Genomic DNA, 15,953 nt, shown 5'->3' on the forward strand with positions numbered 1-15,953 from the left:
CTGCAGTCACGCTTTACAGCCTTGCCTTGCACAGGAATTATTATACCCATAGAATCACACACAGCACATGGGCCATCTTCAATAGGAAATTTTTCTACAATGCCTTCTGAACTTTCAGGAATGCCTCAGGGAAAGACAATGTAACTGTACTCTTCAGGGTACCAACAAAGATCAACTTCTTACCGCTGCCACTCCAAGGGAGAGTGGGGATGCCTGCAGTTTGGGCCACTATCGAGGATGCAATTTTATCTCCTAAAGCCCACATAGCCTGGCTGGGAGGGCCTGCAAAGGAAAAACACACCATGAGGGAGATTACAGAGAAGTCAAACACCAGGGATGACCCAGAAGAGACTGATTTAGGCTTTTTTATGCTAAATGGGTAAAATAAAAAACAAAATTCTGCCAATGACTGACTCATGGAACAGATACTATGGGCCAGATCCTGGGATGGTGTAAACAAGCACTGCCCTGCTGAAGCCAACGGAGCTATGTCAATTTACATCAGTTAAGGATTGAAAAAAAAAATTAAAATTTACTGAGGTACAGGTTCGTTGAAAAGGAAAAACTAAACACTACAGTAATGCAACCTGATGGCACTTAATGGCAGCAGATGTGCGAGCACTACACAAACACATGACTGAAGGAGAACAACTTACAAGAACCACTACCCTCACACTTTCTCCTCCACCAGAGTCAATTCCCATTAGCAAACTGTCAGAAGATTCATACCCCAGGGCCCTTTTCTAGGATGGTAATTCAGTTTCCCATTTAAAACTTAGTTCTGCACACCTTATACAGGCAGAACTTCTACTGACTTTACTGGCATGGGATCACACCATGTGACTGATGAGAGTTGTCAGAGGTGGAACTTGCCAAACATCATATCAAAACTTCCCTGAAGTTCAAGGGTATTCTATGTAGTTTTGTTTCAGATTCTTTTAGATAAAATACCAATCCCAAAGTTCAAAAGGGGGCAGAAACATCCCTAAAGTTGAGGGTTGAGATGAACATGTTCAGATCAGGGCTTTTAGTATGGGCATGCTTAATTTAAATGTAGCACTCAGATCAAGCTTTTATCTGATTTTCAAATGCTAAAATAAATACTATGTAGTCCATTACTTTACATAACTTCTAAATCATGCACCATATTCCACCAAAACAATATGTAACCCACCTACTCTGGTCTCGCCTCCACTGCTTCAATGAAATCTTACTAGAAACTCAGTATTTAAATGAACAGGGTTTTTTTTTCTTTAAAAAAGTTTCTACTTTAACAGCAATGTTTTTAACAGCCTAACTCAACATGCACCTGACACTGCTCCATTGTGCTGGTAATGTGTCGGAAAACCTGCCTATCCCTGAACCAGAGAACTTGGCAGTTTTTAAGAAGTTCAGTTAAAGACACACAAAAGATTTATTTTCTCCAAGCTGTTGTCTCCAATGAAGAGAAAACGACAAATATGAAGAACCAGCATTAGAGCTGAGCATGGACTGAACCCAAGTATTACTAGACCCTGATAAATTTCAGATCCATTTTAGACACATCTATCTTTTCCTAATAAAAAACAGCCCCAGGCTGATAGAAGCCACAGAAGGTCCTCTGTAGATGGCAAGATCTAAGGATGTGCAAGGCAGCAAATGAAGTGTTGAGGTTGCAGAGCACTTTTGTCTCCCAGCTGTAGTCCTTGAATGGACCAAAATCTTCTCTACTCCAACAGAGGATGATCCAGCCTATTCTTGTGACTGCCAGTGCATAACAACCCCAGGCCACATCATTAGGTAGGGTGTTCCATCTCCCAGGGTGCATTCTGTGAGTTTTACATGTATACGTTTTCTCTAATTACTCTTCATTGCAAGATGGCCCTGGGCTGTGAGGAGATGCAGGTCAAAGAGAGATGTCCTTACCCATGAAGGCAATTCCATTTTTGTGCAGGAGTTCTGGCAGTTTGGGGTTCTCCGAGGCATGTCCCCAGCCAGCCCACACGGCCTGAAGAGGAATACAAAGCAATTCCTTCCTTACAGTGCCAAAAAGAGTCAATCAACCAACAAAGTGGATCCTCTGAGCCTTGCCCTTCCTTGCTGAAAAGATTCAATCCCATGTCATTCATACAACAAATAGCATACCTGGCACAATTTGGACAGTGCACTGCATCCCCAGGGCCCACAGGTGTGAGGGGCCCCAAGGATCCATAAGTCCATTTTATTTAAACAATTTGCTTTAATGGAACAAAAGAAATGTGTCATCTCATTCTTATTTTAAAATTAATGTAAGTGTAATTTTATTATGCATCATGAGTAATAATTAGCATTAACGGCTCTTCAGGCATAAATAATGATGTTGCATTAACATTTTAATATATTAGGACAGGGGGCCTTGTGACTCTGTTGCCTGAGGGCCACACTTGTTCTTAATCCACCCCTGCCTCCAATGTGGTTTATTAACCACTAACAAGAACAACTCCTTAATTTTGCTTTTTAATTCTAAATTCTATTTTTGCCCCTTCTCACCTGAACCGGAATCCGTTTAGCAATATCAAGAATCAGTTCCACATTTGCATAGTTATTGTTATTTGGTCCTCCTGGCACTGGCACATAGTGGTCTGCCATTTTAATGTACTCTGCAGACACAAAGGGAGCCACATTTAGGACATATCGAACTGGCAACATTCCACTTTAAATCCTAAACAGTTTACAGTTTTACTACCAAGCCTCAAGATGCACTCAGGATTTGATGGAATAATAGGAAGCACAAATACAGATATACACACTTTACAGAAAGGCTCTCTCTTCCATGCATTTCACAAATGATGTAAACCAATTTACCAATCATTCAAGAATCCCCAGGAAGCAGTACAGTATTACCCCCAGTTTAAAGACAGAATAAGTGGGGTAGAGAAGCTGTTTTGGCCGAGAGCACACAGCAAGTCACTGGCACAGCCAGGGATGGAATCCAGGAACCCTGGATCCCTGCCTCCAGCTTTGTTTACCAGCTCATACTGCCCCAAATCTCCTTTTCCAACAGCCAATCCATTCTCTCTCCAAAAAGAGGCTCTCAAAGGCACTTTCTATCCACAGCTTGCTGTATTTTTAGGTCAGTGGGAAAACTGACCCTTCCAGTGCACTGTTCTCTGTAAGCTAAGCACTTGGGCAGCCATGCAGGAGAGATTCAAGTACCACGCAACTGATAAACAGAGTGCCCACAGCTGGCCTACCAGTTGTGCCCATACACATATGCCTCGGCACACACAAAATTTATTCCGCATATGGATGGAGAAAATTAGAAGGAGCACCATTCAGGTATAACTCAGTCTACAATGCATGCAGTTTAACTCTTTGGCTGAAGGCAAATGCAAGTGATCTCAAAAGGCTTCATCATTTAAGACAGAAAGCAAGCACTTGTTTAAGTGTCTATACACTTGAACCAAATCTAGCAATGAAAAAGCAAATAGAAACCAGGGTGTGAGAGGGGAAATAGTTCCATTTAATATGAAATGGTTTTAAACCCATGACAACAGCTAACTCAAGAGATCACCTGACTGGAGCTTTGCATTCTTCACAGTTTCAGATTAAAGCAGTTAATCTCCTTTCAAGTTAACCTGTCACTGAGACGAGCAAAAATATGCCTTTCTGCACTCATACACACCATCATACATATTGCCCATGTGTGAAGTTTTGAGGGGAGAACAGGCAATTCCCACAACCAAGTCATTAAAACTTACCTGCATTTGCTTTCAGGTCTTCGGGAGTCACCATGACCACGAACCTGATGGCTCTCTCATTTCGAAACATCTCATACGACCAGCGTCGGATGGATCTCATACATTTCACTGCCGCAATCCCATTATTGGCAATAAGGACCTAGATAGATTAGAAACAGGGTGGAGACGTAACCAGAGGCAGTTAAAACTAAGTAGCAAGGGAGACAGACCACTCAAATATCTGTCTTGAGTGTGTTTCTTCTGACCTGTTGGTCAAGCAGTTTCCTCAACACAGACCTTTCGTTTCTACAAGAGCATTCCCTTCCACAGCAATCAACTCAGAAACCTGCATGACCATTAAGATTTTAATAGGATGAGATTCACTGTTTGAAGAATAGGACGGGATCCTGGAGCAGCACCAATAAGCAGCCTGATCCACCAGCTGCTACTGCATTTGAAATGAGTTCTTGTCAATCAGTGGGAATGGGATGGGAAAGGAGCCTCTCTCATTATACCATTCAAACTAGAGTGGAGAAAGCACCAGAAACATAAGCCTGCTCTGACAGAAGAGCTGCACCAGACTGTTCAATAGCCGTCTCTAACATCAAGAGTCATGTTCTACATCAATGTCATCAAGCCACAAGCTTATTGTCACACAAAGCTCAAGTGGCAGGATATTTATCCAACATGGCAATAAAGCAAAAGAATAATTGTTACAGGCAGAAATGCAGCTTTCAGTTCCAGGGCTCTCAGTATTTGACATTTACTAGCCTGGAAGTCCTCTGTTACACAGTGTGGCAGATCAAAAGCAGTGGGCTGTCAAAACCTTACAGAGGGAAGATTTACCAGGAGCTGGATGAGTGCGTTTCGTTGCCTGCATTTAAAAAAAAGCCCTTAGGCTCATTAAGAGCTGGCCTGCAGCAGCAGGCTAATTAGACACCTGCAGTCAGTTAAGGTTGATAGGTTCACCCTTAAAAGGGTCCCCTCAGGTAAAGGAGGGGGAAGGAGAACAGAAATGGACCAGGAAGTGATGTTGGAGAACTGAGATTTGGAGGACAGGGGAGACTCAGACAGGTACAAGGGAGAAGGTGCTAGAGGGAAAAGGGAGAAGTGGCCCAGGAAAAGACTGCTGTGATTGGGGCAGAGGAAAAGGCCCACTCCAGCAGCTGCTACTATTTAGGGTCCCTGAACCAGAGACCAGAGTACTGGGAGGGCCTGGGCTCCCCCCAGCTTCCCCTTGGAGGGCTGTGCCAGCAGAAGGATGGGGCGCTAGAACAATTTGAGGGGTCTTGCCCCATACTAGAGATTTGCCTATGGTGAGAGTGGCTCAGTAAGCAGAGACCTTGCTTCCAGAAAGACTTGAGGCACTGAAAGAGTGACTCGACTTGAGGCATGTGAGAAAGGGTCCCAGGACGCACAGAACCCAGGGGCCACAACAGAAGCCCTGTCATAACTGGTAACAGAGCTTGATTGAGGTGGGCATGGAAAGGAAAAGCAAAATTCAAAAGAGCTAGTCACTTACCTTCTCAATGACCTTATTCCCCCCAAAACGAGTAACAAATTCGGCAGGGGAGGCCACAGTGAAATCCCTCTGTAGATCAACTTTCTTCCGGTCTCGGCCTTGCTTTACAAGGTGCAAGCCAGACATACTGGGCCTACAGGAAAGAAAAAAGGTGATTCAGCTGCCTTCTGTACGCATGTAGGTACCTTTCATAAATGCCCCAGTGGGCAGTTTTTAAAGCTTCCTCAGGGCAAAACTGTGATCACCCTAGAGAAATCTGTGATAGGCAGAATTGTTCAGTCTGTTAGTGCAGCCACTCCGCTTTGGGCCAATCACTCACAATGAACTCTAAAAAACATTGCTTATAGGATGACTTATGAAGAGAGGCTGAGGGATTTAGGCTTATGTAGCCTAAAGAAGAGAGAGTTGTTTGATAGCCTTCAACTACCTGAAGGGGGATTACAAAGAATATGGAGAGAAGCTGTTTTCACGGATGACAGAATGAGGAGCAATGGTTTCAAGTTGCAGTAGGGGAGGTCTAGGTTGGATATTAGGACAAACTATGCCACTACAAGGGTGTTAAAGCACTGGAATGGGTTACCTAGAGCGGTGGTGGAATCTCCATCCCCAGAGTTTAAGTTCTGGCTTGACAAAGTCCTGGCTGGGATGATTTACTTGGGATTGGCCCTGCTTTGAGCAGGGACTGGACTTGATAACCTCCTGAGGTCTCTTCCAATCGTATGACTCTATGTATGCAATGGTCAGATTGTATGGTGTACCACCAGTGGAGGGGAGAGGAGAAGAAATTACTGGCCAGTACATATTTAAATTGCTAGTTACAATCACATGCAAAAAAGCAAGTTAATATTATCCCAATTCAACATCACAAATACATGTAGGCCAGAACTCAGCAACCTTCACCACCTCATGGCACACTTCAGCACTCATCATAATTTCACGGCACACCCAATATACACAAGCCCTCCCTCAGAGCCAGGCACCCCCAGCCCCCCACTATAACTGCCACTCACCAGGGCCGCCACTGTCACTACATGCTTCTCCCACCAACCAGTGGGGCATGTGCGCAGAGCGGCAGATGGCTCTGAGGCACACAAAGTGATAGAACACAAGAGTCCTGGCTCCCAGCCTCCCTCCACTCTAACCACTAGACTCCCCCTCACTCCCCCGGGGAGGTAGAACCTGGGAATCCTGGCTCCTAGCCCTCTGCTCTCACTGCTAGGCTAGACTCCCACCCCTGCTTTCCTGGGGGTTGAAAGAACCCAAGACTCCTGGCTCCCAGCCTCCCTCCACTCCAGGGCTGGGACAGAACCAGGAACTCCTGGCTCCCTGCTCTAACCACTATGCTAGACACCCATCCCCCTCCCAGGGGTGGGGGAGAGAACCCCAGAGTCCTGGCTCCCAGCTTCCCTTCACTCGAACCACTCGACCCCCACTACCCTCTAGGTGCTGGGTTTGATTCCGGGGTCCTGGCACCCAGCCCCCCCCAGCTCTAACCATCAGACTCCCACCCTCGTCCCCGGGCTCAGATAGAACCCAGGAGTCTTGGCTTCCAGCCCATCCCTCCACTCTAACCACTAGGTAACCAGAGTGATAACAAGGAGACCATGTTTCCATCTTCTAAATGTAATCTCACAAAAAAACCCACATGCCCCCCAAAAGGAAAATTTTCTGTTAAGTCACTGCAAAAAGTCTTTAGCTGTAACTCTCTAGATAACCCGTTTGTCAATATTTCCCAATCAACTAGCTCAGCTCTACAGCAACACACACAGCTCTTCAGTATTATCCTTCCCCTCTTGCTATAACCACCATTACGCCAAAAAATGACCATGGCTTATAATAGTCCGAATCAATAAAGTGTGAATTCTACTCATTAATTAGTTGGCATAATTAGTTCGAATTGTGAAGGACAGTCTGATGGTTAAACGAAACCTTATCCCCCACTCTGACAGAGACCATGAGTGACTATGAGAAAGTCACTGTCTCTTTCTTAATCTCAGTTTCCCCAGACATAAAATGTGGATAAAAATCTGTCCAAATTTCTCTTGGGTGATGCAAGTTAATTCACTACCATTTATGAAGCACTCTGAGCCTCTCAGACAGAAGACCTAAAACAAGAGCAAAGGATTATTCTTGCATGGTGTGTATCACCGCAGTATTACTGGGACCTAGTAAGGACATGTACGTTCGATTGTAAAAATAGCTGTAGAAAGGCTCACACCAGAGCACCAGATCACCCAGAGCCAAGGATCCAGCCCAAGCCCAAACACCGACATGGCTCCTTTTAGCCCCATGGAGCAAGTCCAAGCTGGACTCAGACTCACTGTCAGGTGTGTTTTTTTCCAGTGCAGGTGAATCCACAGTTTCTTTTCTTCAGATATTCGCTTTCTACAAATGCAATCCAAAAATTTCTGTCCCCAGTCTGATGCATCAGAATGACTCTCAAATCTCAGCACACCAGTAATAGCTCATTAGCCTCAGTAATTACAGGTCCCATTTCTTCATTTTGCCCTGAAGCCCCATTTACACCCACATTAAAGCTGAAGTTGTTTTACACCACTAGCAAAACAGATCAAGGCCAAAGTTACAGTGACACCAATGAAATGGTAAATCTGTAAAAATCTCTACGTTATTTACTTGTTTTGCCACTTTCTAAGGCTATGGGTGCGCTACAGCTTAAGTTTATGTAAATTATATTGTTCCAGCACATGAATTAGCCATACAGCCCCCACGGTGACATATATCAGACTGACCAAAGCGCCAGTGTCAACAGTATTATGTTGGGGAAGAACTTCCAATCGACAAAGTTGCCCTCCACATGGGGGGTGGATTAAAAATCTCTGAGAGTTTAGTCAAACTGTACTAGAGTTCTTACAGTGGGGCAGCTTCATTGGTGCTGGATGAGAGAATCTGCTAGACTATGGGAGCTCAATATTGTCTAGCACATTACCAACACTTCCACTGCTTACTGGGCTCTTAGAAGACATTTAGGGGTAAATTACAGCTAACACTGAGAGCCAGGACTGGTGACTGTAAATAAACTTTATGAGACCAAGGAAACTTGACCACACCCGTAGTAAGTAGTCACCTTGCTAACTGCGATCATGCCAGATTACGGATGTTGCCAGACGAGAGAGGTTCAACCTGCACTGGGCTTTTAATTAGATTTTAGAAATTGGTAAAGTGTGTTTTTTTTTTTTTAAACAATGTCACCCATGTCTCCACAGAGATCTTGCCTGGTGGATATCTCCCTTCCCATTCACTACTGTGTGAGCTTTTCCACCCACTGCATGTACTTTTGGCCTTTGAAATTTGATTAGCATCTGGAAACCAAGGGAATGGCCAGCCAGGAGCACACACACCACCAGCACATGCACTGCAGCCTGCCTGTGGGCCAAGGATCGTAACTTGGAAACCCCTGACCTAGTCTGATTACTGAAGAGCTGGTGGCACTGAGCAACTCCACGGGGAAGGAGAGATGGAAGGGAGCAGACAAGATGACCCTTTAACAATGGAACTTGCCAGAAAAAAAAAAATCAAAGCCAGTAAGGAAAAAAAGGCATGTCTAATGATAAACACAACTGGCAAATTCGGTGTGCCCAAGCAGGACAGAGGACCAAACAAGGCTACGGCAGCCAGGCTACCATGACCCCTACTTAACAATCTATAAGTTACAATAAGCACAAATCCTAATTTCAACAAACAAAACTTAAAGTGTCTCAACTTAATAGTCCCTTTTAAAAATAAGCAGGGATGCCTTTTTGGCATCCCAAATACAGGACCGTCCCGCCTAATACGGGATGGATGGTCATCCTACCCAACCATTCCATTTGTCAAAGGGTTGGGGGAGCCTTGCCTGGTGCAGAGACCTCACAGAAGCACTTGGTACCCTGGGCTGGCAAGGGACACCCCCCCCACATACACTGGTCATGTTAAAATTCGGAGCCAAATTTGCAGCTTGAGACATTTTCTGACACGCAGAGGAAACATCTCTTGTAAAGAAACATGGAGACCTTGCCGGTGAAAAGATATGCACCAAAGGAGGTTGCACAAGCCAAGTGGTTTTTTACCGTATACTAATTCTGGGAAGAGAGAAGTTGTTGCAGGCAGTCTGAGAGGGGCATGAAAGGAGGCACAAACTCAAGAAGAGGTGGCAAAGGATGTGGACAGGAGGCAAGTCCCTCTGAAAATCCCAGCACTAGATCTCAGAGAATTAGGCACCCAACTACCACTGGCATTCAGTGGAATTTGGGCACCCAGCCCACTTGAGCTGAATGCCCTGGGTCCTTTGACAGTCCCAGCCTAGGAGCATAAAGGTATGTCTATGAGCAGCAAGGCAGTAAAACAGCAGATATGCTACAGTGTGGATGATTACTACAGCAAGGAAAGGGCTTTCCATCACGACAGAAAATCTGTGGAATAATCCTCCCATCGACCAAACTCAATTTACAGTGAAAACAAGGCTGATCCTGGGGCAAGGTGCGGGGAAGGAAGCTCTACATCCCAAAAGGGGCAGGGCCAAGAGCAGAAGGGGCGGGGCCAAGAACAACCAGCTCTCAGCGCCACCCAGACCACAGCCTGGCCCCTACCCCGGCTCCCTCACAGCCATGCACAGCCAGAGTAGCTCCAGGCCTCTTTGGAATGCCACGCCTGGGGGCAACTGCTCTCCCCACCCCCAGTCAGTGGGCCTGAGCTGATCAAACCTACATGATGAAGGCCAAGAAATTTTTCATGGCCCTCAGCAGTATTGCTAGTTTAGTCTCAGTTTTAGAAGCAAACCAGCTTAAAGAAAGCCAAAGCAAGTAGCACAGAAAGGGAGAAAAGATGTTGGGACCAGAGGTTTACTAAGCCATATACGCTCCACAAAATGGTTCATAAATTTGTGCTCAGTAACGGAGAAGCTGGACTGGCCCAATATCCTGGTATACACATTGGACAACAACAACTTAGGACTGAAGAGGTCACTCCTGGTTACATGCTTATTGACAAATGGCAAACCAACAACAGAAGAACTAAGGGACAAAATGGGGTCTAATCCTGCAAAATGTTTATGGAGGTTAGCATTAGTTCTACTAAACTCAAATGACTATTTACATGAACACAGACCCTCCCACACAAAAATGTTTGCAGGAACAGGCCTCAAAGATTCAGAATAAAACGTACTGCTTGCAGACAGAGCTCAGAGTTTGTTTAATGATTGGCAGCACTACTACTAGTAATAGGCAGTGAACCATAGAATCTAATTACTACAGGTTGAGCCTTCCTAATCCAGCACTCCCTTGTCCAGCAACACCTGTGGCATGGGTCCAGGCATGATTTTAGTTAGCTGGACAACCACTTATCATGGGTGTGTCCCACTTTCCCATTGTCCCATAAAGTTTGTTTCCAGTCCCCAGTCCTGGCTCTCAGTGTTCTGTGCTGTTACCTAGCTCTAATTTACCCCAAATGTCTTCTAAGAGACCAGACAGTAGTGAAAGTGTTGGTATGTGCTAGATAGTATCGACCTCCTGTGGTTCAGCACCAGCCAGGTCCAGAAGGAGCCAGACTATAGAGATTCAGCCTGTAGTAAATGAGACTATGTACTAACTCAGTGTACAAGTAAGAAGCTTTTACTTCTTCAGGTAGGGGCTGGTGGAGGGGGAGTAGTACCAGAAGTGGAAAAGCTCTAAAACATAGTAGAAATTATCCTGTGCAAAAAGAGCAGCCAGCCCAGCTGAACACAGTTACTGCCTAAGGTACCTGGCGAGGAATGCAATCAAATCGCTTTGCGCCCAACTGCAGCATTTAGTACCTTGAGAGCCCCCCTCTAGAAAATCTGCTTTTGCAGTTTTGGAAGTTGAACTAAAAGTTCTGCAGCAAAGCAAAAACCTATCCCCTTTGTTCTTTGAATGTATTTACTTTGTAGTGATGACTCGTTAAAGCCTCTTTCACGAAAACTACATCACTAAATGCCTCCTACTAATGAAAAACTCCAGGGATGATCAAATGGTCCCTGAAAAATATCCAGGGTCCACTATCGATTTTCCAGAGCAAAGTCTCTGTCCCTGCCAGTCTTGTGCAGATATAATTTGTCAGGTCTAATCCCATCAGCAAAGTTGGCACAGTTCTTACCTTTCCAGCATATGGTACCTGATCACTTGAGTTTTCCTGGAAGACTCTTCCATGATGGTCTGCTGGACAGATTTCCAGATTTTGATATTGGTTATGATGTGTTTACTGTAGTTGCTGCTGCCTCCTCTTAATCTGTATGTCCCTCTTGGAACTAGATTTGAACAGCAGCATTTCCCCGACTGTCTCAGATTTTTAACCTTTGTCCCTCACTGCCCCACCTCCTCTCCAGTCTCGGCCACACACTCGCCCTGTGACATGGTGTTTATGCTCAGCTGGGGTAGCAGCTTTCACAGAGCTGCATTTCAAAGAAAGGAGTTGATCAAGGAGGAGAAAGAAAAGATGTACAGGTTTTCTAAGTGCGCTTCAGAAACAGCACTGCTATTACAGTTTTCATGCTGCAAAATGGCCTTTCAGTAAAATGATCGTTTTCTGCTCACACTCACCAGAGTGAGGTCACTTTAGGAGACAGTTTAGGTCACCCAGTTTCCCTCCGTAAAACACTCCCAGAGAAAATGCCTTGGTGGATACATGGCTACTAGCCAGGAGACCAGCAAACACTTGCTCAGAAGCTGCTTTGGGGGTGGGGAAGGAATTGGAGTGTTCCTTTTTGAGCCATTAATCCCAGAGAATTCTATCAAGCTAAATGGATTGCTATCTAGATTAGGATGGAAATAAAGTCAGCATGCTGTGGGGATGAAAAGGATACATTTCCAAGGTTAAACAGAAGAGAAGGGACGTGATGCTTCTCCAATTCCATAGCAAAGGAAGAAATGGATAAGACAGGACAAGCGAAGGTCAAATGCACCAGCTTCAAACCTGGGAGACTTGAATTCAGTTCCCTACCATGTCACCGGCTACGTGTGACACCTTCAGCAAGTCACTTAGGGTAGGCCTACACAGCAAAATTATTTCGAAATAGCAGCCGAAATAGGGACTGTTTAGACAGGGAATAGAGCTGATTTTGAAAAAACCCATATTGTGTCCAATGGCTCTATTTCGAAAAAGGCTCTATTGTGCGTAGACCCTGTATTTCAAAATGCATTTTGTGTATAGCAGCGTTATTTTGAAATCATCTTGGACTGAGCCGTCGATTGATGGATCTCATCTTGTATGACGCTGTTAGCGAGCAACTAAACCAATCCTTGATCAGCAGAGCCGATGACAGATACCACATAAAAAACTCCAGCTGCAGGCATTGTACATTCTTTTTAGGAGCCTATGCTTCTCCTGTAGTGCCTGGATGTGCTGATTCTCAAAGCAATAAAGAGCATATACAATAGTTTGATGCCAGGACAATTTGTCCTGAACCAGAGTTTCCAGATAAATGGGAGATATCCTGCATGACTTCACATTGGCCTTTAAGATATCTTTATAGCATTTATACTGACCACCAATACAGCGCTTTCCATGAGGAAGCTGGCCATACAAGACCATCTTTGGTATCCATGCATCATCCATCCTCACCATGTGACCAATCCAGTGGAACAGTTTGTTCATGAGCATTGCTTCCATGCCCATGATCCCATACAGCTTAAGAACCTCCATGTTAGGAATTTTGTCCCACCAAATTAAGTGGGCCATCTTCCTCAGACAGCACACATGGAACTGATAAGAGTTTCAGAATATGGCAGTGGTATATTGTCCATGACTCCAAGCCATATGGCTGGATATTCAGGACAAAATGATCAACTGCTACCTTAGTATGGAGTTTAATACCGTGGTCATTCCATAAGGTTTTGGTCAATTTTCCAAAGGCAGCACTGGCTTTGGCTAATCGAGCAGATACATCATGATCCACATTTATGCTAGAGGACAATACCCTTCAGAAGAACTTGTCAACCGCCTTAAGGACTGTACCAGAAGCAACGATCATTGGAGTGCTGGGCTCTTTCCAAAAAGGCTGAGGCATAACTTCTGTCTTCTTCAGATTCATTGTGAATCCAAAACGATGAGCAAGAGAAACAAAGCAATCAAAAAGCCCCTATGCATCCTTCACTGAATGAGCCAACAAAACAGTCATCAGCAAACAGAAGGTCATGGATAGTTGTAATAACTGCTTTAGTACAGGCCTGAAGTATCTGGAGATTGAAAATACTGCCATCTGCTCCTGACTAGAATCTCCTCTGACTAGAGAACAAAGAAGGCAAAAGATTGAGCTAAGTCTACACTGCGACTTTACTGCACTGCAGCTTTCTGGCTCAGGGGTGTGGAAAACCACCTCTCCCACCCCCACTAACAAGTACATCAAGTTATAGTGCTGCAAAGTGCCAGCGTAAATGGCCTCCTAGCCCTGTTAGCTATTCCTCTCATAGAGGAGGCTTACATGGAGTACTGGGAGAGCTCTCTCTCAGCCCTCCTGCCGTGGCCACTTTAAATCTCTGCCACGGATGTGCTTTATTTTCAGAAGTGTAAACAAAGCCTGAGAGGAAGAGTCTGAGCTTCAGAACTTTGGAGCTGGATGCCAGCCTCCAACCACAGAATTTAGGGTGTTCAGTTCTGGAGATCTGGTTTGGTCCTTTGAACAAAAGTCACGGATTCTGCCTGTGTTCTGGATTCTGACACCGAACACTTTGGATGATGCTCCAGCGCTGGTCATGTGGGAACATGGCTGCTTCCATCCCTTCTGGACAGGATAGAGAAGAAAGGGAAGAAATTGCTGACAGTTTCTTCATCAGTGGCAAGATTGCTCCAAGATACAGGCACCTCTTATGGAATGGGTCCAAGCTGCCTTACTATCCCAATTTTAATGTTTCTTAAGAAACTGCTCTAAAACAAAACCACACGCTGCTGAGCTAGGGAACCTGGCATAACAGGAGCTCAGTCTGCTTCACCACCTACTCCTGAGCCCAATACCCACTGTTTTGAAAACAACCTCCCATCCCAGCATTAACAAGTATTTGTAGAGCAGATGGGATACTTCTATAGTGCAGACCAGATTAATCACTTCATGCATAATAAAGCAACCAGCATGTTCAACCAACAACTAAATGTATCATTTTCACTGATAACCTTGGCTTATATTCACCCAGCCCGTCAGAAAAATTCCCACAAAACACTTTTTCCCAAATGGGAATTTTTGTCAATATTGAAACACTGCACAGAAACTGGTGAATTTCAATGAACACACAATCAACATCCCCCGGAAATCTGCCTGGTTCTCTGCCACCCAGCACCTCCACAGACCACCCGGTGTGTTGCTGGAAGGGTCTGGGACTCCAGGGCTGCCCACCACGTTGTCTTCCCAAGCTCCCAGATCCTTGGCAATCTGCCAGATGGACTATAACGTAGCTGGCGCTCCAGCTCCCCTTCAATCCATCAGGCAGGTTATGTCTGCTAAATGTTCAAGTTCCACCCAACCCACCCAGTCTCTGAACTCCATACCCATGGAGAATACATCTGCTGCCTCTGTTATAATCATATCAAGCCGGAAGCTGCCACAGCATTGGCTAAAAACAATCATGTCTGCTAGCAGCTGAATTCTGTGAGCTATCCTACCCAATCAATGCACACAACTTTGGTGTAACATTCTGCACAACAATAGTACCGTTCTGCTACACACAACAGTCCCTCTCAAACAAACACACTGAAAAGGTTATTTCCTGTGCATCTAACTACACAAACACTGTCCATGTTGCCCTAATTATAGCGAACACAAGAAATTCACCCCGTCTTTGGCAGCAGGCCCAGTGTTCAACAAAATGACAAACCTTTGCTGTTGTCTCCTTTTAGATCGCTAACAAAATGCAGAGCATCCATTTTAGATACATACCTGATGCACATTCCAACTAGGAGACTGCATTGATCCCAGCACTGTAACATGCTAAGTGCTACCAGTGACGTAGCAGTTTATTCCAGAGGCAGTGATGCATTAGCTGGCTTGTTTGCAATGCAGTCTTAAAATGACCTGCAGCACACACACACACAAGCCATGAAGGGATTATTTTGCACACTAGACCTCTAAAGGGTGTTGAGAGTCTGCTTTGATCACAAATGCAGCATTTTTTACTCCTGATGATTTACAGAGGTACAAGATCTCAACGGGAAGATTTAAGCACAGCTAAAGCAACCATATGATCTGCTCCAGTTTCTGAGCTGCTCTTGCAAGCTATTTTACTGAGGGATACAGCTAAACGAGCATGTATCTACGCAATCCATGAAACAAAGCTATTTTGGGGGCTATTTTAGACATAGAAGAAATGTTTGAATGTGCTCTGGGTAAGAAGTAGAAAGGATAGCCAGGGAAAAGGACTGACTGGACTTCTATACCTGAACCCTTGAAGGGTTACACGTTATATTTCATCCTACAGAATGACAACTGTGATCTCAGATCTTTTGGCCTGGAAGGCCACTGCTTACAGACCTTAAATCATGAAGGAAAGAGCACAACAGAGTAGTTCTCAACCAGCGGTACATGTATCCTTGGGAGTACGCATGTATGCATATTTGTGGGGATACAGGGATCTTTTCAAGGATGCATCAACTCATGTAGATATTCATCTAGTTTTGCAACAGGCTACATAAGAAGCTCTGGCAAAGTCTAAAATTTCATACAGACAATAAAAGGGAAAAAGGCAATTTCAGTAATAACGTGCTGTAATACTTTCATATTTTTATACCTCATTTTG

The 15,953-nt window shown here is 44.8% G+C and overlaps 1 protein-coding gene across 1 annotated transcript in view; it reads right to left on the minus strand.

The window, feature by feature from the left end:
- The window catches only part of ACACA (acetyl-CoA carboxylase alpha), a 248,727-nt gene that overhangs the window by 177,517 nt on the left and 55,257 nt on the right, over positions 1-15,953 (minus strand). The window contains exons 6-10 of the mRNA XM_075013812.1: positions 5,221-5,353; positions 3,720-3,858; positions 2,509-2,618; positions 1,906-1,987; positions 184-282 (exon numbers count right to left, since the gene is read on the minus strand). Of these exons, the coding sequence (XP_074869913.1) occupies positions 184-282; positions 1,906-1,987; positions 2,509-2,618; positions 3,720-3,858; positions 5,221-5,353 (563 nt within the window). The remainder of the gene's footprint in view (positions 1-183; positions 283-1,905; positions 1,988-2,508; positions 2,619-3,719; positions 3,859-5,220; positions 5,354-15,953) is intronic.

The sequence above is a fragment of the Carettochelys insculpta genome, chromosome 19 (assembly GCF_033958435.1).
Source record: "Carettochelys insculpta isolate YL-2023 chromosome 19, ASM3395843v1, whole genome shotgun sequence".
NCBI classification, from domain to species: Eukaryota; Metazoa; Chordata; order Testudines; family Carettochelyidae; genus Carettochelys; species Carettochelys insculpta.